Raw genomic sequence first — 24,064 nt, forward strand, 5'->3', positions numbered from 1 at the left:
CTGTCCCCCATCTCGAGCATGTCACCATATCATAGAAGGAAATTAAGTTTCTGATCAGTGTTAGGCTGTTTAGACTGGTGCCCTGCAAAACAGCAATCAGGACTCATAGTAGAAGTGATATCTTTTATTAGACCAACTAGATTCTTGCAAGAATCTAGTTGGTCTAATAAAAGATATCACCTCTACCATGAGTCTTGATTGCTTTTGCCTCTAGACCAATATGGCTACAACCTGGATACCTGCAAAACATTGCACTCATTCATACCAGTTATTTTGTCCAGATTGTCTGTAATGGATGGAAAATGAGCGGCCTTTCCTCTTTTGTACAGGTGCAAGCTTTTTTAAACAGGCAAAACCACTATCTCTTGTTTTCGCAGGGGCTAAAATTTCAGCAGTCCAGCAAGGAGGAATGTTGCTTAAATATCGATCTTCCAAAATGGATTTGAAGCAGGGGAGTTCTGCACTTCCTGTCTGTCTCTGGCAGAGGGCAGTGTTGTTCCAAAATTGATTTTTTTTTCTTGTTTTAGGACAATGCGGCTTAAAGGGAGGTGGTTCTATTGCCTCTTGTTCGCATACATTTGCCTTCACTCAGTCTCCCTCCCAGTTCTCATGTCTACATTCTGTCTCCTTGTAGATGGAGGGGGAGCTGGAATGTTTCCACAAGCAGAACACACAGCTTGAGCTAAATATCACAGAGCTACGGCAGAAGCTAAAGGCCACTGACCGCGAGATGCACAAGGAGAGGCAAAAGGTATAGGACCTTAGAGTCAGTGCTTTTTGCTCTGTGTGAACAGGGAATATACAGAAGCTTGGTGGGGTGGGAAGAGCGTCCATCTCCTGGGTACGTATGTAGAAAAGGTGAGGGTGTGGCAGGGAAGGGGTCAGGAATCTCCCAAACAAGAAAACTTTTAAGCAAGTTAACATTACAAGTGTCAGCTGTGACTGCATGCAGCCTATGTATGTTGATCTGTTGGGCATGTTTCAAGGACTGAGCTTGTTCAGGCTTTCCAGAGTAGTTAGGTAGACAGCTAAATGACCCCCCGCCTTCTTGTCCTGCCCAAGCCCAGAATTGTTAAACTCCTTGTCTAAGCACCCGCTTCCTGGGCTGAAACACTACAGTGACTTCCAGTAATCAGGAAAGCTGAAGGATGGACTTCTGCATGGAGGAGACTAGGGCATGCCAGTGTTTGAGGGAAGTCAAATCAAAGGTGAGCAGAAGGTCAGGGAAGAAGGAAGCAGAAGAGTTGACTGTGGGGAACAAAGGAGTTTGCTAGCCAAGGTGGATTTGAGGAAGCTGGAGGATGGGATTGAAAAAGTAAACAACAAACTTACTCTGGGAAGAGTCAAGAGAGGGTGTTGATGTGGCACATCAAGTTGTGCACATAGCATGTGTCTGAATGTCTTGGTATCTGTTATGTTTACCTATATCTTGGATCTAATAAGATTGCAAGCTTCTTCGGCAGGAGGTGTTGACCTGTGTGTATCAGTGACTGAGGCAACAGGCTGCTGATCCTGATGGGGGCCCCTGGGCACTAGTATAATACAAGTACTATAATGTAAGTCTCTGTGGGTAAGGAGAGGTGTAACTTCTATCCCACCCACACCACCATCCAGGTCCCAGCAGGTTAGCTGTCTAGCTGTGTGGTGTCTTCATGGTGCCTTCTCAAAGAAATCAGATAAACAGTATAGGATCACAGGATAGTTCTCAGCAGCAGTTCAGACAGGAGTCTTGGGCAGTTTTGATGCATGGCAGTGCACACCAGTTGGTCACGTATTAACGTTCCTGTACAATTCCTGCAGGAGCGAGACATGGAAGCTCTTGTCAAGCGGTTTAAAACAGATCTTCACAACTGTGTGGGCTTCATTCAGGAGCCCAAGAGACTGAAGGAGGGAATCCGGGAGCTCTACACCAAATATGTGCAGCAGGCAGACATGGTGAGTGAGGGTGCCTTCCTTTCCACAGCTGATGATTGTCTCTGCTGTCAGAGCTGCTGAGACTGCGTGCTGTCTTCCATCAGGTAGAGATTGTGGGGGTGGACACAGATCTGCAGCAGGAGTACACCCGGCAACGAGAACATCTTGAGAGGAATCTGGCAACACTGAAGAAGAAGGTGGTAAAGGAAAGTGAAATCCACCGAGCTGATTATGTGAGGATCATGCAGGTATCAGGCTCTTTTCTCTGTGGTGGGGCAGAGGGAGGGAGATGCTGTGAAAAGGAGACTTTGGTTTCTGCACTGCAGTAGGTTCTCAGGAGTTTTGGAGGATTGCCATTTGATTCCCCTCCCAGAAATTTCCCAGGTTTCTAGGTCCTCCAGTCTAAGTCAGTATTTCCTGAGATGCCAAAGAGCAGGGCTTTGGAAGTTTCTGTCTTTTCTCAAGGCAATATGTAAGAAGGAGTGAGACCCATGAGAGAAATGGTGACTGGAATAGTTGCTGTTCTGTAGAGGCCTTCATTTTGTGTCTTACTCTTGGAATATAATTGACTACATCAGTAATTCAGCTAAAACTCCTTTTTAAATCCAAAGGGCACAAATAATTATACAGTTACTTTAAATTAATGTTCTAAAATACTGTAACAAATACCAAATAAGTAGCATTGCCATCTAATATATTAATGACCACATGCAAACAGTAGTTACAGTTGCAAGCATTTGATCAGAATACTCACAAGTGGGCTAGCAAGAGAAGCCACCAGATCAGCTAACATTTGCAAAGAACCTCTCTCTTGCTCTATATTATTCCCTTAGATTTCTCCTTACATTATCTTATCAGATCTATCCTGGAATTTCCATATGTCTATCTTATTTCCAGAACTTTCTGTGCTTACCCTTAGTCTATTCTTAATGGGTTTTCCTAGATGTACTGGAGTTAAGTGGTTTGCATTCTAATCTTCTTGCTATTGCTTACCATCTTTCCTCCTATATTATCATATCTGTGTAGTTCCTTTTCTTTATAAAGACTTTGCACTTTCCACTCTAAGATTAGCACTTTACCTGTCTCTGTCTCTGGTTAAACCATGGATTCTTGGGGGTTTGATCCATGCTTTTGTGTAAAAATATATTCAAACATATTATCATCTATTATATCCTTAACATGTTACTAGTTCCCTTCCAAATCTCATGAGAAGGGGCCTCCATTTTATGGAGATATTATGATTTTCTTTGTATAATTAATTAGATTGTAATAAAGCCACAAGTGGTGAATATCATTTCCAATACAGACTGGGGAATGACTGGCCACATTGCAGTACTGCAGAAAAGGACTTGAGGGTTACAGTGGACTATAAACTGAATATGAGCCACAGGAATGCTCCTTATATAAAAAAAGCCAATAGCATTTGGGTTAACAAGAGTGTCACTTGCAAATCAAGGGAAATTATCCTTCCACTCTATTCAACACTATCTGGAGAAACGTGTGCAGTTTTGGGCCCCACGCTTCAAGAAAGCTGTGGTCAGACTGGAAGAAATCCAGCCGAAAGCAACAAAAATTATTAGAAGTCTGGTAAACATGATGTATGAAGAAAGGCTGAAGCAATTAGGGTTATTAAGTCTAGAGAAGAGAAGACTGAGTGGGGAGGTTTGACAAGTCTTCAAATACCTGAAGAGTTATGTGGAGAATGGAGGCAGAATATTCTCTGCATCCACAGGGAAGAGAACAAGAAGCAATCATCTTAAATTGCAGCCAGGGACATTTAGATTGGACGTTAGGAAAAACTTACTTACTGTAGTAGTTAAGCATTGAAAGATGCTACCAAGTGTACTTGTGCAGCCTCCATCCTTGGAAGTTTTTAAGAGCAAGCTTGACCAGTACTTGACAAGGGTGCTTCTGTCTTGAGCAGAGAGCTGAACTAGATGTGGCCTCGTGAGGTCCCTTCTTACCCTACTTTCTTATGATTTGCTACTACTTTCCTGTGTTGAGAATGTGCCGCCTTTCCATGTTCTGGTTTCTGAATGTTATAAGAAAATAACTCATGAATTTACTTCTCAGTAGGAGAACTTTTTGTTGAGGGGTATTTGTTTTGAAACAGAATGAACCTGAAGGGCTTTGTGGATGGGGGAAGCAGTGAATGTGATATTTCCCCTTTAGCCAGGCTTTTGACACTGTCTTACATGACATTCTTTTAAGTAAACTAAGGAAATACACTGAAACTGCTGTAACGTGGGGGCACTAGTTGGATAATCATGCTTGAAGGGTAGTTGCCAGTAGCTCACATGTCTAACTGGGAGGAGCTATCTAGTGGCGTACCCCAGGTGTCTGTCATGGGTCTGATGCTATTCAGTGTCTTCATTAATGAACTGCATGGTGGAACTAAGTGCACGCTTAGTAAATTTTCAGATAGTGCCGATGAGTGGGGTAGCAGACACTTTGGAGGATAGACTTAGGATTCAAAATTACCTTGATAAATTAGAGAACTAGTTCATAATAAACTGGATAAAACTGAATAAGGACAAGGGCAAAGTACTGCACTTAGGATGGAACAGTCAAATGCACAAATACAACAGAGTACAATTGGATTGGATTCATTAAATTAGAGTAATAAAACATCAGAAATATCGTTATATCATAGTGTCCAAGCAGAACATTTTCTATAAAGAAAACTCATGTCTCATCCATCCCTTTACTATTAATGCATCCCAAGACCGGAAGAGGCTGTTGTGATCATCCAGTCAAACGTCCTGCATAACACACACCATAGGGCTTTTGCCATGACTCCTGCATCAAGTCCACAAGCTCTGACGAGCAGTAGCAGAGCTCTTAGGCACGCCGTTTTGGCTTAAAGGTTTCAGGTGATGGAATAGTCACCTTGTCCCTAGTTAAGCTGTTCCAGTGATTAACTACTTGCTGTTAACAGTTTCCACTGAATTTCTACTCTGAATTTGTCTAGCTTCAGCTTCTATTAATTCAATGTTGTCATGCTTCCTTTTGCTGGATTAAAGTCATCACTAACCTAATATCCCCTCCTCAGGTAGGCACTTGTAGGCTGATAGTCACCTCTTCATCCTCTCTGATAAATTAAATAAACAAAAGCTCTTTAGTCTCACTTTATGGGTTTTTTTGTTAACATTGAATTTTCTTGTAGTTCTTAACACTTTCCAGTTTTTCATCATCCTTTTTCATGTGTTTACAATTGGAAGAGGCCTCAATATCCAGAAATAGGCTTACTTATGCCATATACAGAAAATGTAAAGTCATCACCCTACTTATTCTCTCCTGGTATAGGTCTGGTGATCGCATGTCTGTTATGCTATGACATTTCTGTTAGGGTAACGATATGGATTTTGGATGTTGGGGTAACAATATGGAATTTGGGGAGTACTGAGTGTGCAGCTGAATGAAGGCTTTTTCCTGTGTCTTAGCAAAAAGCTGGTGGTCACAAGGCTAGCTGATGTATTAAAAGCAACTAACCTGGCTAATGCTTAAGTAAGTGGATTCTTAACAAAAGGATAGGGTTCAAAGTGCATAATGTGTTAAGCAACTAGTGTCAGGAGACAAAAGCAAAGATACAGCCTTGGAGATGGAGAAGTCAGCAAGAAAACCAGCAAGAATCATCGAGAAACTGCGAAGAGACCAAAAGAAGATAGGGGTCAAAAGTTTTACGCGTGCGCTCTTAGCAGAGAGGCATGTAAATGAATGAAATGCATAGGTAATACTACGCTAAGGAAACAAACAGTAAACAGAGATGTAGCTTGAGATGGGAGGAGAAATGGGTGGAACAAGGCAGGGTAAATGTTGATACGTATGAACCAAGGTATAAATATTGGAAAGAACTGTTGTTCAGTGCGGTTCCCCGTATTCTGTCAGTGTGGAAGCTAGTCCGAAGCTGTCTCCATTCTGAATAAAGCTGTTACGAGCAATGTGTGCTGGTGTTTGCTCCCCGCTCTGCTCTGGCTAATGTGCAACAGGATCCGTGAGTAATTGAACTATCGTCTCCCTAGTCGTTGGGCGCCGCATGGAATCGGGGTCTGACAATTTCAACAGGAGCCGATAACGAGTTGTATGTCCCCTTTGACTGCCTAAATCCATTTCAGAGTCACAGGTTTTGCATTTTTAATTCTTGTTTTGTATTTTGCTATATTCTTCTTTTTCATTGTCGTCGTGTCTCCAATCCAACCTTTCTATATGGTCTGTTCCCGGTATTTTGCACAGGCCACTGCTTCTGGTGTTGGTGTTGCCAGATCTTATGGGGTGCATTGTGGTGCTACTGGGCATCTCAGGAGATGATCCATGGTTTGTTTCTCCTGATAAACATACTAATTGGTTGCATAGGGGCCTCATGATTTCATGAGAAAGTTGCATCTGCTGAGACCCACTCTCAGCGTGTTCAGGCTCTGCCATGGAAAGGGATCTTGAAGTCCTAGTGGACTCCTTGTGGCTGCCTATAAGTTCATCACGGGGACACAGAAGGGAATTGGTGAGGTTTTACTCACCAAGGCGCCCCCGGGGGTTACAAGAAATAATGGCCACAAGCTAGCAGAGAGCAGATTTAGACTGGACATTAGGAAGAACTTCTTCACAGTTCGAGTGGCCAAGGTCTGGACCGGGCTCCCAAGGGAGGTGGTGCTCTCCCCTACCCTGGGGGTCTTCAAGAGGAGGTTAGACGAGTATCTAGCTGGGGTCATCTAGACCCAGCACTCTTTCCTGCTTATGCAGGGGGTCGGACTCGATGATCTATTGAGGTCCCTTCCGACCCTAGCATCTATGAATCTTTTCCAGTCCTCCGGGACTTGGCCCATGCGCCACGAGCGTTCGAATATTCCCGCCAGTGGCTCTGCAATGATGTCGGCCAGTGCCTTCAGCACCCTCGGATGGAGCTCATCCGGGCCTGCCGACTTAAAGGCATCCAGTTCTTCCAAGTGACTCTGCACCACCTCAGGGTCTATGCATGGAAGCTCAGAATCCATTTTGCACTTTACCTCTTCCAGAGCCTCACCCTGAAAGTAAATCAGCACCAGTCAAACTCCATCCCTTTGAGGGTTTGAATTCTTCATGGCAGTTGCAAGATTACAGATTCTAAGAAGGGCTTACCAGGTAATGAAGATTCTGCCTTGTAGAAGGAGACTAAAAAAAGTTTGTTAAAATTAGCCTTTCCAAAGAGGTAATGTGGAGAAAAAAAGACAGCTAATTTTACGAGGGAGGTTGATTACCTTGATCATGTTTGCCTGTGACAGCATGGACCTGGTCTCAGTGACCCAGGAGGTCATTTCAGTGCTGTGTTCTCACATCAGTGCCTGAAATGCTGGCTCATGCTCTGAAGCTGAAGCAAAGAGACTGGTTCTCCAGGTCAGCCAAGATACATGCAGTGACTAATGATGATTGCAGCATGCTCTCCGCCCATTGAAGGTCACATAATGTTATTTTCACTGATGATAAAATAGTATTAGAATTCCTGGGAAATGCAGGGTGCTTCCACCCATGAAGGATCCATAGATTCAAAGATTCATAGATGTAGGGTCGGAAGGGACCTAAGTAGATCATCAAGTCCGACCCCCTGCCCTGGGCAGGAGAGAAAACTGGGCTCATGTGACCCCAGCTAGGTAATTATCAAGCCACCTCTTAAAGACCCCCAAGGTAGGAGCCAGCACTACTTCCCTTAGAAGTTGGTTCCAGATCCTAGCTGCCCTGACTGTGAAGTAGTGCCTTCTAAATGTCCAGCCTGAACCTACTCTCAAACAACTTATGGCTGTTATTCCTTGTTACTCTGGGAGGCGCTCGGGGGAACAGGGTCTCTCCCATTCCCTGCTGGTCTCCCCTGGTAAGTTTATAGATGGTCACCAGGTCCCCTCTCAGCCTTCTCTTGTGAAGGCTGAACAGGTACAGGTCCCGTAGCCTCTCATTGTAGGGCCTGCTCTGCTGTCCCCGGATCATGCAAGTGGCCCTCCCCTGGACCCTCTCCATGCTGTCCACATCCCTCCTGAAGTGCAGCGCCCAGAACTGGATGCAGTACTCCAGCTTGGGCCTGACCAGTGTTGCATAGAGGGGGAGGATCACCTCCTTGGCCCTGCTTGTGATGCATCTGTGGATGTATGACAAGGTGTGGTTAGCCTTCCTGACATTGGCAGACCATGTTCATTTTGGAATCGATAATGACTCCAAGATCTCTTTCTGCCATTGTGCTGCTGACGAGAAGGGAGTTCCCCAGCCAAACCAGCCTACCCAGCTGGTTCTTACTGCACTTAGGCAGTAAAAACCATCAGTGGGTCTGCTGCTGGTTCTTACTGCCTAAGTGCAGCACCCTGCACTTGTCAGTATTGAATCCCATCCTAGTCTCATTCTCCTACCCCGTAACCTGTCCAGGTCCAGTTGTATCCTGTCCCTCCCTTCTAGTGTGCCCACCTCACCCCAAATTTTGGTGTCATCAGCAAATTTAAACAGGGTGTTTTTCACCCAGTCATCCAAGTCGCTAATAAAGAAATCGAACAGTGCGGGCCCGAGGACCAAGTCCTGGGGGACTCCCCTGCCCACATCCCTTCAGGTTGAATATGACCCGTCCACCACCACTCTCTGGGTGCAGCCCCTCAGCCAATTTGCGATCCATCTGACTGTGTAGGCATCAATGCCACAGTCGCCTAGCTTTTTAATGAGAATGGGGTGGGAGACAGTGTCAAAGGCCTTCCTGAAGTCCATAAGACTACATCCACCACGACACCTGCGTCCAATGATTTTGTGACCTGATCATACAAGGCCATCAGGTTGGTCTGACAGGACCTGCCCCTAATGAACCCATGCTGGTTGCCCCTGAGCATCATCCCCCTGCTGGTCCTTCACAGATGTGCTCCTGGATGATTTTCTCAAAGAGTTTCCCCAGGATCGAAGTAAGACTAATGGGCCTGTAGTTGCCTGGGTCCTTCCTCCTCCCTTTTTTGAAAATGGAGACCACCTTGGCCTTCTTCCAGTTTTCTGGCACCTGGCCAGAGCACCACGAGTGCATGTAAAGCTGTGCCAGGGGCCCTGTGATGACCCCTGCCAATTCCCTCAGACGTCCAGGCCCTCCAGAAGTTCCCTAACTCAGTCCTCCCTGACCCTAGGCCTGGGAGGATCTCTCCTGAGTCCGTCCTGAATCTCGGTGGGGGAGTCCCGGTCCCTGCACAAAAAAACGAGGCAAAGAAATTGTTAAAAAGGTCTTCCTTTTCCTCTGGTGCAACCACCAGATTGCCAAGCATATCGTGCAGGGGCCTCACATTACCCGGTGCCTTCTTCATACTCTCTATGTATTTAAAAAAGGACTTCTTGTTGTCCTTGATGCTAGCCCTAGTTCCGTATCTGCCTTAGCTTTCCTAACAGCTCCCCTACAGACCCAAGTGATGGAGGTATACTCCTCTTTGGTGATAGCCCCTCCTTTCCATTGGGTGTACGCCTCCTTTTTGGCTTTCATACATTCCTGAATGCCACTGATGAGCCAGGGGAGGCTTTTGAGCACTCTTGCCCCCTTTGATTCTCATTGGGACTGTCACCCCTTGGGCTCAGAGGATCGTCTCCTTAAGGAACGACCACTCGTCTTGGACACCCAGTTCCCCTACCCTCCAGGACCCCAGTGCCCCTCCTACCAATCTCAACTCATTGAAATTGGCCCTTTTGAAGTCAAGGGCTACTGCCTTGCTGCAGGCCCTTGACACCCTGCACTGAATGGTGAATTTCAGCAGGCAATGATCACTGTCGCCCAGGTGGTCAAGAACCTGGAGTCCCCTCACCAGGTCATCGCCCGTGGCCAGGACCGGGTCCAGCAGGGCATCCCCCTGGTGGGACTAAGCACCTCCTGGTTTAAGTGGAAGTCCTGTATCTCAGCAAGGAACCTTTGTGAGTGGTCAGACCTGGCTGACTGCTCCTCCCAGCAGATGTCCGGGTAATTTAAATCACCCATGATGACTACATCCCCTGCCTTAACTGCCTCCTCAAGCTGACCTGAGAATTCACAGTCCAGCTCTTCCCCTTGGGTGGGTGGTCTGTAGTAGACCCCCACCATTAAGTCTCTTTCCCCATGACCCCCCTGTATTCTGACCCAGAGCACTTCACCCTGCCCCTTCTCTGACCCCATCCTGTTAGTTGAGGACATGTATTGCTCTTTGATGGAGAGTGCCACACCCCAACCTTTCCTCCCTGTTCTATCCTGCCTGTATAGTCTGTAGCCCCTAATGTTTACCACCCAGTCATGGGATGAATCCCACCAGGTTTCTGTGAACCCCACTGTGTCTGGGTTTGTAGTAGCTCTTGGGAGGGCGAGTTCCTCCTGCTTATTCCCCATGCTATGAACATTAGTGTAGAGGCATTTAAGGCCTTGTATTGGTGCATGCCCCCCCTGCCCCCCTTCTTCCCCCCCCCCCCCCCAATTCTTAGGACTACCCGGACCCATGTCACTTACCTGGGTACTCCTTGTTCACATCTGTCTTGGCTGGGAGGTGTCCTCATGTCCCCCTGTGGCCCCCATCCCCCGGCAAAGCTAGTTGAAAGCACGCCATATGAGATCAGACAACCTGGAAGAAAAGACACGCTTGCCTTTAGGGAAGGGATGTAGCCCATCCCTCCCAAGAATGCCCCTTTCATGAAAGTGTGGGTCGTTGTCCAGGAACCTGAGGCCTGCCAGTTAAACTTGCTGATGCAGGCCTTGTGTTGCCGTCTGCGTCTACTTACCGGAAGAATAGAGGAGAATACCACCTTTGCCCCTGTTTCCTTGAGTTTGGCCCCCCAAGGCCTCAAAGTCCTTCATGATGCGGTCTGGGCTGCCCCTGGCTGCGTCATTTGTTCCCACATGGATAAGGACCATGGGGTACTGGTCTGAGGGTTGACTGTAGGCCGGGATCCTCTCTGTGTTATCCTGAATCTGAGCCCCAGGCATGTAGTAGACCTTGTGTGCCATGGGGTCGGGTAGACAGATGGGACCCTCCATTCCCCTTAGGATGGAATACCCGATGACGAGGACCCAGCATTTCTTCCTCCTGGTGTTCCCTCTCTGCATCATCTGTGTTGTGCATGGAGTGGCACTGTCCCCACTGGAGGCATCCCCTTCGTCCTCCTCCTCCAAGGCTGCCAGGGCCTTGTATCTGTTCCCGAGTTGTACCTGGGGAGCCACCACCACACTAGCCCGAGCAGCCCTAGGCCTGGTGGGTACCTTCTGCCACTCCTCTGTTGTGCGTCTCTCCTGGAGGATCTGTACACTGGACGACTGGTCCTGCAGTGAACGGAAATAGGTGTCAATTTTGTCCTCTGCAGCCCTGATCCCCTGCAGCCTGCTCACCTCAGCCTGGAGCTCCCTCACCTGCTCCTCCAGGCCCTGAGTCAGGCACAGGAGGGACAGGCAATTCCATCACTGCTGTGGAACTGTCATTTAGCCTTCTCAGTAGTAATTGTCCCTCCCATTAGAACTAATAGCCTTGTACTTTCTGCCACACTTATCTATAAAGACAGCATTACTAGTAGCCATCAGGTCAGCCAGACAGATGGGACGATCCATGCCCCTACGGCAGGTAACCCACCTTACATAATTTGTCACAAGCATATAGCATCTTTATGGACAGAACCAATGGATTCAACTTCCCATACTCGTCTTGAAACCATGTGCCCGCAACCAAGATGTTTTGCTACCCTTTGTATCTAAGACATGCCCTGCACTTTTACTTACATAAGACAAATGATTGAGGTCCTCTTCTGCCCTAGTTCTAGCCATAGCAGAGAGAATGACAGTCTCTACCCAACAGCTCTCCAAGTGGACATTGGGCTGTGTAATCATCAACACACATTACGCCAGAGCTGATAAGCATCCTCCACTGGGCTGAGGGATATATTTGTCTAGCACTTAACCACTTATGTAGTTGGAAAGTTCTTCCTCATATCTACCCTAACTATTCCTTGTTGCAGTTTTAGGTGATTACTTCTTGTCCTGTCTCCTCTGGACATAGAAAATAATTGATCACCATAATTTTATAACAAGCATTTTTGTATTTGAAGACTGTTACCAAAACCTCCTGCAGCCTTTTCTTTTCTGTCTCTCTCTGCTGAACTCTTTCCAATTTGTCTGTGTCTTTCTTGAAGTGCAGTGCACCTGACTGTACTCCGGGTCATTCCCCACTGATGCTGAATAAAATGAGAGAATCACTTCTCATTACTTGCATACGCTACTCCATCTGCAGTTTTCTACAGTACATTCTTAGATATTTGAACCCCTTTGAAAACCAGCTGCTGGAAGGCCTTCAGATAGCTGAATTGGTTTGGATATGTGAAACAGTTACAAGTTATTATATCAAATTTAAGAGTAGAGATACAATGTTGTATTAAAGCTTGAAAGAGACCAGCATACAACACCAACAGTTACAAGTACTGTGTCAAATTTAAAAGTAGAGGTGCAGGGGTGTAGGTTGTGCAACACTTTTAAATAAAAAGAGACCAGATTGTTACACAGTACTAACAGTCACAAGATAGTAAAAACAATGTTGCCATCCAGATAAATAACTAAGGATATACTGTATTACATGTTTCTGCAATAACATTACCACAAGCTGAAGGTGAGTCTGTAATGTAGAGCAGTGGTTCCCAACCTTGTTAGACCGTGGACCAGAAGTGACCATGCACCGGCAAACTGCAGACCAGCATACTGCAGTCCAGAAGTGACCAACATAGTGTGGACCAGCAGCCAACCCTTTTTTATACAGAGTATTCATACTGAGTATAAGAAAGGGTTGGCTGCCAGTCCGCAGTATGCTGGTCACTTCTGGACTTCCAGTCCAGCAGCCAACCCTTTGCAGCCCAGTACCAGGCCGTAGCTCGGGGTTTGGGAACCTCTGACATAGAGTAGTGCAGCCTACCCAGTCATTCTCCATTTTCATTATAGTTGCATCATCCTGCTTCTTTCTGAATACAGAACAGAAAAAATATTAAATTCTCCCTCTAGTATATCATATTTGACAAACGTACCATCTTCCACAAGTATTAGACCTAAACTATTGCTACTGAATTATTTGAATCTGTCAGTAGAACGGTGCATAAAGGAAAAAACAATTTATATTTATTTAGACTTCCAAACAGCCTGTGATAATGTGTCTTATAGGAGGCTACTGAAGAATCATGAGGTTAGAGGCGAAACATGATTGTGGATCAGAACTGGTTAGGGGAAAGAAACAAACAGGAATAAATAGTCAACTTTCATCATGGCAAAATGTTAACAGCAGGTATCTTAAGATTTCATACTAGGATTTGTGCTTTATATACTCATTATTGTTCTGGGGAGAGCGAGCTGTACAATAGCTGTGCAATAGTAATTGGATTAGTCAGAACTAAAGAGGACTATAAGATACTTCAAAGGGACATAAACTATGTGAATGGGCAGTATGACAGTAAATGAAGTTTGTGGTCAATAAATGCAAGGTGACACACATTAGAGGGAACAGTCTGAAATCTCCATGGATCCCCAGAGTTCCAAAATAACCATATTAGCTTTAGAAAGGGGCCTCTATTTGTGGAGAGCTCAGCAATGACCTGAGCTCAATACACAGCGCAGTCAAGAATGCAAAACAGATATTTGTATCCATGAGGAATGCAATGAAGTATAGCACAAAAAAATGTATAATGTTTTTTATGTAGAGAAAGAAAAGTGCAACCTTATCTGGAACACTCTGCTGTACTATACCATATCTCCTGGGAAGTGTTCACATGAAGAGTTTGAAAAGGTTGGGATTGTTTTATTTTAGAAGAGGACTAGAAGCTCTTTGAAGCTGTGTATGAATTAATGGCCAGTCTAGAGAAGGGAGGGTAGGAACTTCTGTTCTCCCTGTTTCATAACACAAAAACAAGAGGACACTCAATTAAAGTAAAAGATGGGATGCATGAACCGGATGAAAGGAAACACTTTTCCACACAATTCTGATATAATAAAGGGCTTAGTCTGTCTGTCTGCCTGTCCGTCATGCTCTGCGAAGCACTAAACAACCAGAGTGCTCCACAGAGACAGACAGAGGTGGCAGTGGTGGCAGAGCGCCGCCATGACGGCGGGGACAGACGGGAAGGAGCAGGGGGGCGAGGTCAGTGGAGCTGGCCTTGCCCCCGGCCCTGCTCCTGGGAGGCTCCACCTCAGTGGACCGGCCAGGCGGATGCAGAGCAGGCAGGGATGGGGAGGGTGGCACGGGGCTGGACGCGGAGTTGGGGGGAGGAGTGAGGGGAGGTGCAGAGCTGGACGTGAAGCGCGGGGGTGGGGGGGTGGTGCGCAGCTGGACACGGCAGGGCAGTGGGTGGTGGAGGGGCTGGCTGAGGCATGAGGATGCCGACAGTGTGGAACCATGTGGCTAGGCAACAGGCAGGAGTCTGGCCTCCTGCTGACTGGGGTGAGCAGGTGATCAATATATCTGTACATGCATTTAATCACAGTAAATTTCTCCTCTTTAAGAAAGTACTGTCACAGTACTATCTTAAAGCAGCATAAATTAGTTTACTGAAGCCTAATTGCATTGCACATGTAGACTCTGCAGCTAATTAGTCTACTCCACAGTAAAATGTACATGTGGACACAGCCAGTGCTGAACTATGTAGTACAATGGATGCTTTCCTGCAAGGAGACTGTGATACAGCTGTGTTCACTGGTCGTCGTGGTATTGTTGTTACAGGAAAATGTGAGTCTGATTAAGGAAATTAATGAACTACGAAGAGAACTGAAGGTGACCCGCACCCAGGTACATGACCTCCAGTCAGCACTTGGACTAACCAGGAAAAAACAAGGGATCTCAAATACAGGTGACTCAGTGGTTCTTCCTGTATCTCTGCATATTACCAGCTCTCATCTCAAAACCACTCTTCTGCCCCTGTCAGCACTTCTGAATTTCTCTCCTTTTGGCTCTTGCATATTCTTGAATGCTAACGTGGTCTGGAAAGTGCTGTTTGTTATAGTTATGCTGTAAGCTGTACAATTTTGTTACTAAGCACTTCTGAGCTGTTTGCTTTAGCCCCTTCTCTCCAGTCCCAAGAGATATGTGTCCCAGCTCTTTCCCTGGAGTACACAGAGACCTCATCTTCATGCCTTTGGGCCACATTTTTCTCTTCTAGTTCCATCTGGTGAATTGCTGCCCAGTCCAGGTGTGCTGAGGCTGAATCTGGAGAAGGAAACAGAGAAAATCATAAAAATGCAGCAGCTGGAAATCAAACGCCTTCAAGACCAAATCCAAGGGCAGGAACAAGGCTTTGTGGTTCGCCCTCTCTCAGGTCGGAGGCTTCCCACACTGGAGACAGAGAGCGAGGAGCTACCGCCACAATGACCTGACCTAATGGAACCTTGCACCATTGCATTCTTTCACTGGATACGCTCTGCAACACAGACTGGACTTCTCTAGTCTTCTCTGTCTTGTCTGAGCAAAAACCTCCCTCACTCAATCCTCATGATGAAATCTCCCACATGCACCCTGTATGTTGGAGCTGGCCTCCTCAATAAAGACCTACCCCTCTCCTAAAAGTGCATGCGCTTGATATCCCTTCTATAGGAGGGGGGGGAAACAGAACAATGCAAATGCAGACAAATCTGTCTGTCATCTTCCTGCAGCATGTGCAGGTCTCTGGAGGAACTGGGGGGCACTGGAGAATCAGAGGTCCCAAGTATTTTAACACCATCAGGTGAAGTGGTAGGATTCACGGTTGGCCCCTGTCAGTACCCACGTGATCCACAAGAACAAGATGTGGGAAAAGGAACAGCAAAACGTGCCTCAAGCACTGATCCAAACCATTAGTTAAAATCTGTTGCCCAGCCATAGTGACTTTATCAAGCAACCAACAAAATTGACCCAGAGCCTTGTGGGCTAGTATCCAGGTATGTCAGCTCGCTCACTGCAGTGCTACAAATTCTGCGGCTAAGGCCTCATGCCTTATCTCTCCTAATCTGTCTCCCAGCTCTCTCAGTGCCTTCCTCCCAACACCTGGAACCCTGTTCTGTTCCATTGCTTGTTCCAGGTCTCCTAAATGTCACTTCATAGTGTAACCCCATCTTTTACAAAATGCTGTCATACCCTACCTCTGAATAAAAAAGAAACTGGCCTTCTGCATTCTCGACTATTGGTGCATTCTGTCTCTCGCTGGCTTTACCTGCCCCAGTGGAGCTGTGTACATGTATTCAGCAATTGATAAGCATTTTAGTACAATTCTGGGCACAGGGTTACAGGAGTTCTAGGTGTTCTAGGAATGCACCTGCCTTGGTATTTGGGGCCTATTCAGTGTCTGGTAAGTCAGTAAGTTGTGTTGTCACTTCCTATACATGCTTCAAGGATTTTTCTGGTTCCCTTTAGAGACCAAAAAAGAACACACATGTATGCACGTGCAAATATTATTAGCTCTTGGGGAGGGGTTAAATTTTATTTCTGTTCCTCCTTTTTCTGAAGTGCTGGGAAATTACCTGCTATTAAGACTGGTGTGCAGAAGAACTCAGAGGTCTTCCTCTTTTGCTCCGGATCATGCTGATTGCCATTTTTGGGTTCAGGAAGGAATTTTTCCCTTAGGCTAGGACAGCAAGAGGTATATGGTTTTTTGCCTTCCTCTATAACATGGGGTACTGTCGTCTTCCTAAGATCCCCTGAACATATATTAACCGAAACAACTTCATTGCAGTGGCAAGTCATTAGTCTTCATTTCCCCTGACTTTGCCTTTGGCCTGTTGTAAGGTTTTTGGTTATGTGCATGGTGGTTGTGTGCACAAGTTTAAAGTCATGATTTTTAGGAATCTTTGGATGATCAGTGGAGCAAACAGGGCACTGATTCAACAGGCCAAGGGGCCCCTTCCAGTTCTGTGATCCATGTTAAAAGTGACAGATGCCTCCTAAATACCTGTAACAGTAGTTACAGCCTCCCTCAAGAAGGAGCATGGCATCCAAACTGAATGACTTAAGTCATGCTGCCATTCTGGGTACTAAAGCCCCTACCAGATCAATACCCTTGTAGAAGTTGATAGCATCAGTAGTTCCTTTCAGTGCAGTGGGGGAACATTTGCTGTTACTGTGCAAAACGGTAATTTGGCAGGTGCTGAAGGAAGAAATTAGGCAGGCAAAGCTTTGATTAGATGTGATATCTTTTATTAGACCGACTGAGTAGTTGGGGAAAAGTTCTTAGCAAGCTTCTGGGTGCAATTACCCTTCTTCAGGCACAGTGAGACTTCCTATGCCTAAAGAAGGGTGCTTGCAGCCAAAAGCTCGCTAAGAACTTTTTTCCAGCTACTCAGTTGGTCTAATAAAAGATAGCAAACCTTGCCTGGCTGTATCCTAGCTTAGACCAACATGGCTACAACCAAAAACCCAGCAGAAGGAAGGGATTAACATGCAAGCGAGTTTGTTGCGTTGCTGCCTTCCTCACCCAGTGTCATCACCCTGAAGCAGCCCGCACCGGAAGAGGATGTGATTAACCTGAGTCATGTGCTGTAGGAATCAGCTTCTTCCTGTTTTCATTTTGTCCTGTCTTTGTCTGATCTAGGAGGAGGGATGCAAATTGCCCTGTGATGGAGCTTGTTTTAGAGGAATGGTTGGAAATCCCTATCAATCCTTCTCCCCCCTATCCCTAGAAGGGCTGTCAGCTGTGCCTACATTCGGTAGATCACTCCCCTTCAGACACCCAAGGACTCTAATGGGAGGCATATCTGCTCAGCACACCTGGCTCTGCTTTCTTCCTCTCCCCTGCCAGGAGCTCCACCCCTCCCTGCTTCCCCCCCTTCCTCTCAGGCAAGGCTCTTTCTGTCCTACAAGCCTTGTTCCTCACTGAGCAGCCTGAGCGGTCCCACGCTGTCCACTGGTGCCACCTCAGCACTGAGTCCGCTAGGTCTGGGGGCAGAGGTCCCGCTCCCTAGTGCAGAGGTGGTACAGGCCAGCTGCCCAGATGAGTCATTCTCTGCAATGGAAAAGGGCAGGCTGGCCTCAGCACTGTCTGTAGGCCGAGGAGGCCAGTTCTGGAGACGTTGATGTTTTTGGTTCAATCCCTGGCATAAAGGTTTATTTATTAAATGTCCCATATTGTCTGATATCTGCTGAACTCTCTTAATCCCCCTTGGCTGTACCTACTTGGCTGGGAGCCTCATCCCACCTGCTCACCTATCCCAAGCATCTCCCAGGGTCTAATTCCTCTTTGTTCCCGGGAGGAAATTAAACACCTAGAAGCTGGGAGAGACCTGCCGCTCTGCCCTGCAGGGGTGTGGTGACACCCAAGCACACAGTAACTGCCCTGGAATCTCTCCAAGGACAGCAGCCAGCAGGAGCGGACACCTCCCTCCTGGGGAATGCACCTGCCTTGAGAGGGTCGGACTTTCCACAGCTTATCAGGAGCGACAGCCAGCCTGGGACAGCCCAAGGAAGAAGGCGAGCAAGCAGCTGTACCTGTTGCTTGGCAGGTGGATGTTGTGGGAAGGGAAGAGGCTGGGTCTTACCCTGGGGCCTTCTCCCAGGAGCTGCTCTTTCACCAATCCTGGAAGCAGAGTGTGGGAAGAACACTGCCAGCTGAGAACCACAGCAGGGGAGGAGAGCTGTGTGCCGTCCCTGGTGCCGCCCTCCGCAGCTGTAGGTGAGTGGAACGGGTTCCTGCAGAACAACCACCTGCCCTCAGTGTGCCGGGTGCATCAGCCTCACAGGCTGCGGTCCTCCCACCTGGGGCATGAGTAGGCTACTCCATGAAAACACCCCAAAGTGAGTGTGTGGTCATGGCCTTCCCACCCGCTCTCTCCCTCCCGCCACATGCACAGGCCTTTTTGCATGTCACATTAGCTGCCCAAAGCTGCTTGTTCTTTCTGGATTCCCAGCTGTCTTTCAGTATGGGTTACACTGGGACAGGTACCATAGCGCCATGGAGATGGGAGTCTATACAAGTACCTAGAGAGGGAAGGATGGTAAGCTGCCTCAATTAAGTGAACCAAATCCATCTGCTTTACTATAGAAAGCAGCAGTAGACAGTGAGCCTCATTACCATCACCCCTGTCCAGGAGTCCTCTGAACATGGCTGGTCCCCCTCAACAGTGAGGTGGTTGTTCAGGGCAGAGTCTTGGCAGCCCCATTTTCATGTGTACCCTGGCCAGACCTGAGCAAGATGCAAAAATGGCCAGGGTCAGGGAGGAGAAATGCCATGGAGGAAGATGTGGAGCCGATCGGCTGTGTGGCTACAACAGGTGCTATTTCCAGCTGCTCAGAAAGCACCAAGACTTGGCAGAGTTGGTGCTTCCTGCTATAAAACAGAAGCATTTGCATGCACTTCTCTGGAATCTGGGGTAGACCCACCTGCTGAGGGCATATGGCTTGTATGAAATGGTGCTGGATATGCCCTAACAGTCCCAGGATGTTCCCATTCCCTGTTGGTTATTTGAAAACGCATCTGAGACATGCCAAAGCCAGAAGCAACTTTGGTGATGCCCCCAGGTGGCCTCCCTGGCACAACAGCTGACAGCACCACCAAATGTTGTCCAGGCCCACACTGCTGGGAGACTGGTGGTACCTCCACAATGGACAGAGCCATGGACAGCCCCTGAGCTAGTACCCCTCTCAGCAGGGGCCACAGCCCTGCAGGTCCCTGCCCCACACGTGAGGGCAGGATGTATTAATCAGGTTGTGAGCCAAGCACACAGTGCTGGTCTCAGCACAGAGCAACTGGGAGAGATGAAACCAGCTGAGAGGCCAGATGGCAAGAGGCCTGAGGGTCCCATCTGGCTCTATGGTCATGCGTCATGACTTGGTCTGTGGAGAGGGGCTGGGTGCATGTGTCAGAGGGAAGGAGCTGTAGTCCTCTGGGCAGAGCAGTAGGGACTCGCCTCCCAGCCATGCCTTGGGGCTGAGCCAGCTCACTGGATGTGGTAAGAATGGACCAGAGACAAACTCCTGGAAGCCAGGCAGGGAAGAACGAGTGGGCTTGGTCTCCCCCTTTCCTAGGGGTGGAAGCCCAGGGGTAGGGCTGCCCTGTTTTCCAGTACAAAGAGCTAACCTTGGTGATGAGTGACATGGATGCTGTGGTGCATGGGAGTGCACATGGTTAAGTGCGCTCGCACTTGCATGGGGAAACGTGAGATGGGGGCAGCTATGTGCGCAGTAGCCCAGGGAGCAGAGCGAGCGTGGGGCAAAGGGGCAGCCTTGCAGCTGTAGCAGGGTGGAGGGAGAGCAACGAGACTGCACAGGGCTTCCAGGCAGAAGCCCATGACCCCCCAGGCTCTGCCCTCTGGTCTGGATGTGGCACAGCCTGTGCAGGGCACAGTGCAGTCACGTGCCAGACAGTGTGCATGGCGTCACTGCTGTCCCCATGTCGGATGCAGCAAGGCTGGTGGTCATGGCTGACATGACTGTTCCTCTGGGAGCTGCTTGGAGATCTGGCCTTTTCTGGCATTCGGCCCCAGGCTCTAGGGGTGAACAGGGCTCTCTCTGTCTGTCTGCAGACCGTGCAGAAATCCTGGATCCAGGAGTTCCTGTGCACTGGTTTTGTCAGTCCTGAGCGAGTTCAGCCTCCATAAGCCAGCAAAGCAACAGCTTGGAGCAAAGTTCATGCGCTCAGGGTCCTCCCTGCCACGTGACCTCAGCTGGGCGCAAGCCCTGAACAGCTCTGTTGTGCACATGGCTCGGTGGTGACCTCATGCTCCCTCACAGCCAGAGTGAGACCCTGGGGGAGCTCATCCTGACACGGTCAGGCAGTGTCTGGCTCAGGCGCTTGCCCACCCACCCCCGGCCACCTGCTGCAGCTGGAGAGAGGCTGCCAGGGGCCACTCTCTGCATGCCTGGCTGGGCAGCATCTATGCTGGCCTGTCGGGGTGCGGGGGTGAGGGGAGAGGGTTGGGAGGGACACAGGAAGCTTGGTGGGAGAATGGGGGAGGTGAGGAGTCCCCCATTGTTCTGAGAATGGGTGGGAGCCTTGGTAGCCCCATAACACTGGGCGCTGTATGTAGCAGGAGGTGCCTGGTGACAGGACCACACACCTATTGCGTGGGCTGTTTCCACATGGGCATACAGTGATGGGGGAAGCAGAGCACAGGGTCCCAGGACTGTGGGGCATTGGCAGGCTGTGGGGAGAAGGCCCTGCAAGTGGCACTGAGCTCAGCCACGTGGTTGTGGCCCCTGCTCACTAACCCGGGTCAGACCCAGTTTTACCTCTGTCACTGGCTCCCTGTGTGACCTGGGCAGGTTCTGAATCATACGGGCCAGGCTCCCTCTTCCCTGCCTGGATGCATTCATCCTGCTTGCTTGCATCTGTGAGAGGTTCTTTCCCAGGGCCACCAGGCAGTCCTGTCCCACTGCTGTCCCAGTGCTGCCCTCATCTGCATCAGTGCAACCTGAACATGGTCCCGAGGGATTGTCCACACCCTTGTGCAGCCCTGGCTGGGCAGCCTGCCCTCTGCATGCCCCCGCCTCCCTGGACCCCAGGACAGAAACCTGCTCCATGCACTGGGGCTTTTCTGCACTGGAGGACCCTTACCCAGGAGATGCAGTGGCTTCTGCTATCAGCTCTGGGTCTTTAGGGCCAAGGCGGACAGGGAGGCAGGGCAGGCCCAGGGCTGTTGGCCAGAGCAGGAGCGGCACTGTGCAGACATGACGTGGAGGTGCAGTGTTTGGCTACCACCCGCCAGCCATGTTACTGCATTCAGATGTTGAGCAGCTCAGATGGGAAGGCATGCCCTGAGGTGTGGAGCAAACGGGCCACTGAGCCTGACCTATGTCTGCTGGGAGAAGTCAGGGCTGGCGGGAGAGCTGTAGAGTGGCCAGGACACTTGGCACAAGTCCACGGGAGCAAGGGGCTTTGCTCCTGTTGCAGGCATCATTGTGGCTGGGCCAGGGGCTTGGGACAGTGCCCCAGGCTGGGGGCAGCACAGGGGCATGAGGTCAGCAGCTGCTGCCCAGCGTTGCTCTGCGTTGTGCCGCAAGGGTTAAGTGCAGGTCCCAGCCCCCATTGTCTGCCTCAGCAGAGCCAGTTGGTGACAAGAGGCTGATGCTGATGAGGGAGCATGTGAAGCTGGAGCCTGAATGAGGCTTTATCAGGGCACAGCCCTGCCCTGCTCCATCACTGCTCCGGCTGCCAGCCCAGCTGCAGGCAGCCAGGCCCCGCCAGGGATAGGAAGGTGCACCCGGGCGAGCAGCCTCGGGACCCGATGGCCCCAGCCCCGGCCCAGCAGGACACTCAAGCAGCACAGAGAGGCGGCAAGGGGGCATCCAGGCATCACCTAGTAAGTGGAGTCCCTGGGCACCTGACCAAGGCTACAGGGAGCAGGGCTCCACAAGAGGAGCCTAATCCTGCCCGCGGGAGAAGGACCCTGCGTGAGGGGCAAGTGGGGTGTGGAACCTTCTGACATCTGCTTCTTTTCTGGCTCTTTCCAGGTGATTTAACCCAGCAGGGCAGGGCCTGAGACACAGCCCCCCTCCCCTCCGCCAGCTGTCTGGAGGAGCCTCAGGCTGCTGTACTGGCGACGGGGCTAGGTGCCACGATCCAGCCAGGATTCCTGGCAGGCAGACAGCAGCTCCCAGGGCTGTCCCTGGCACTGCGGCTGTGACGTTCCAGATCCGGGGGCACCACAGCAGGAGCCTGAGAGCCACCTGCACCTGAGGACATGCTGCAGCCCTCACCACTGCCACCACTGTCACCGTGATCCCTGCCACGCATTCTGCTCCCAGAGCTTGCCATGCCAGAGCTGGAGCAGCTCAGTGCCCCCAGGGCCCCCGTGGATGCTGGCCACATCCAGAGGAATCTCCTGGAGGAGCACGTGGAGCTGTGGTGGTTCCAGGACCCAAAGCGGTCGATCCTGTGCTATGGTGTGGCTGTGGTGTTGATCCTGGCCTGTGGTGCCGGGGGCATCGTGCTACTCTACAGCACCAGCAGCCGGTCTGGGGAGTGGCGGCTGGCGGTGGGCACCACACTCTGCCTCCTGGCTCTGCTGGTGCTACTGAAGCAGCTGCTGAGCTCTGCCATCCAGGACATGAACTGCATCCGCAGCCGCGACCAGATCGAGCTGCTCAAGAGCGGTGGCTTCTCAGACTGCATCATGCTGCTGCTCAGTGCCCTGGTGCTGCTGGTGTGCGGCGTGGTGCTCACCATCCTCTCCACCACCACCATGCAGCTCAGCCCTGCCCGGCCCCTGGCCAGCATGTTCACTAGCGGCGTTGTGCTAGTGGCCACGGGGGCAGCCATCCTGTTTTGCCTGCTGCTCTACCTCCTCTGGATGTCCTGCTGCCCCCCCGTGCCCCATGACCTGGACTCCAGAGACATCAGCGTCTTCACCATCTCGGGGCAGCTTGCCACTAACCGGCGCCTACCTGCCACCTCCAGCATGGCCAACCTCATCTGACCCTGGCCCCGGCCATCCCTTCCCACACAGCTAACCTCCTTTGACCTTGGGGCCCCGTCTCACGTGGCTGAGTGGGTCATGCCTGCAGGGTCGGGGGGGGGGGGGGGGGAGGTGGGCGCTGGGCAAACTAGCACCATGCTCTACTTGTCCTGGAGGCAGCAGCATTTGCACTTTACCTCGGGCTATGAGCACTGTGGGGAGTGGGCATCTCTGGCCTGGTGAGGTCTGACTGAGATGCTGCAAGTGGGCATCTGACAGATGCTGTGAGAGTGAAACCCTTCAGCCACCGCAGACAGAGACGTGTGTGGTGGGAACGTGGCCAGGGGCCCTGTGACCCGTGATAGGGGGAGGGCAGTGGTGCATCCAGGCATGTGGTTGGGGCGTGCTGTCCCGGGGGTGTTCATGTGGGATTTTCCTGGGGCGTGTGACCAAGAGGCATCAGTGCTCAGTGTGAGTTGGGGGCATTTGTCTGCGTGGTGGCTTCTGGGCATGGGATGTCTGAACTGGTGCAAGTGATGACTGCTGTCAGGGTGAGGCTGGAGCTCTGTGGCTCAGCACTGGACATGTTATTGTTCTGCCTGTGGCGTGGGGTGCAGAGGACCATTATTACAACTGCAAGCCTGGCCCAGGGGGGATCCGTGGCCTCTGATGTCCACTGATGGGTTGTGGCAATGTAAATCTGGACTCGGAGCTGGGGCACAGGCAGGAAGGGCAGCTGCTGCAGTCAGGTGCAAGAGCTTAGCTTTCAGCGCAGCACCACAGCAGCTCTGCCGGTTGCTGCCCCAGGTCACTAGGGACAGGGACAGGGTACCCAGGCTGTCAGCC

The 24,064-nt window shown here is 49.9% G+C and overlaps 2 protein-coding genes across 4 annotated transcripts in view; both read left to right on the forward strand.

The window, feature by feature from the left end:
- Window positions 1-16,007, forward strand: part of CFAP57 (cilia and flagella associated protein 57) — an 84,796-nt gene extending 68,789 nt beyond the window's left edge. For all 3 annotated transcript variants that reach the window (XM_059727673.1, XM_059727674.1, XM_006261729.4), the window contains 5 exons: window positions 635-751; window positions 1,801-1,935; window positions 2,019-2,162; window positions 14,586-14,712; window positions 15,022-16,007. In XM_059727673.1, the coding sequence (XP_059583656.1) occupies window positions 635-751; window positions 1,801-1,935; window positions 2,019-2,162; window positions 14,586-14,712; window positions 15,022-15,230 (732 nt within the window). In that variant the 3' untranslated portion in view covers window positions 15,231-16,007. The remainder of the gene's footprint in view (window positions 1-634; window positions 752-1,800; window positions 1,936-2,018; window positions 2,163-14,585; window positions 14,713-15,021) is intronic.
- A 1,150-nt stretch (window positions 16,008-17,157) lies between these two features.
- TMEM125 (transmembrane protein 125) lies at window positions 17,158-23,346 on the forward strand. Its single transcript, XM_006261737.3, has 2 exons — window positions 17,158-18,498; window positions 22,275-23,346. Exon 2 carries the CDS (start codon window positions 22,577-22,579, stop codon window positions 23,237-23,239), a length of 663 nt encoding a protein of 220 aa, XP_006261799.1. The 5' UTR covers window positions 17,158-18,498; window positions 22,275-22,576; the 3' UTR covers window positions 23,240-23,346.
- The last annotated feature ends 718 nt before the right edge of the window (window positions 23,347-24,064 follow it).

This window comes from Alligator mississippiensis, chromosome 5, assembly GCF_030867095.1.
Source record: "Alligator mississippiensis isolate rAllMis1 chromosome 5, rAllMis1, whole genome shotgun sequence".
NCBI lineage: Eukaryota > Metazoa > Chordata > Crocodylia > Alligatoridae > Alligator > Alligator mississippiensis.

Excerpts from the sequence above, each read along its gene's own strand:
- TMEM125 (XM_006261737.3), top strand. The coding sequence starts at position 22,577 with ATGCCAGAGCTGGAGCAGCTCAGTGCCCCCAGGGCCCCCGTGGATGCT.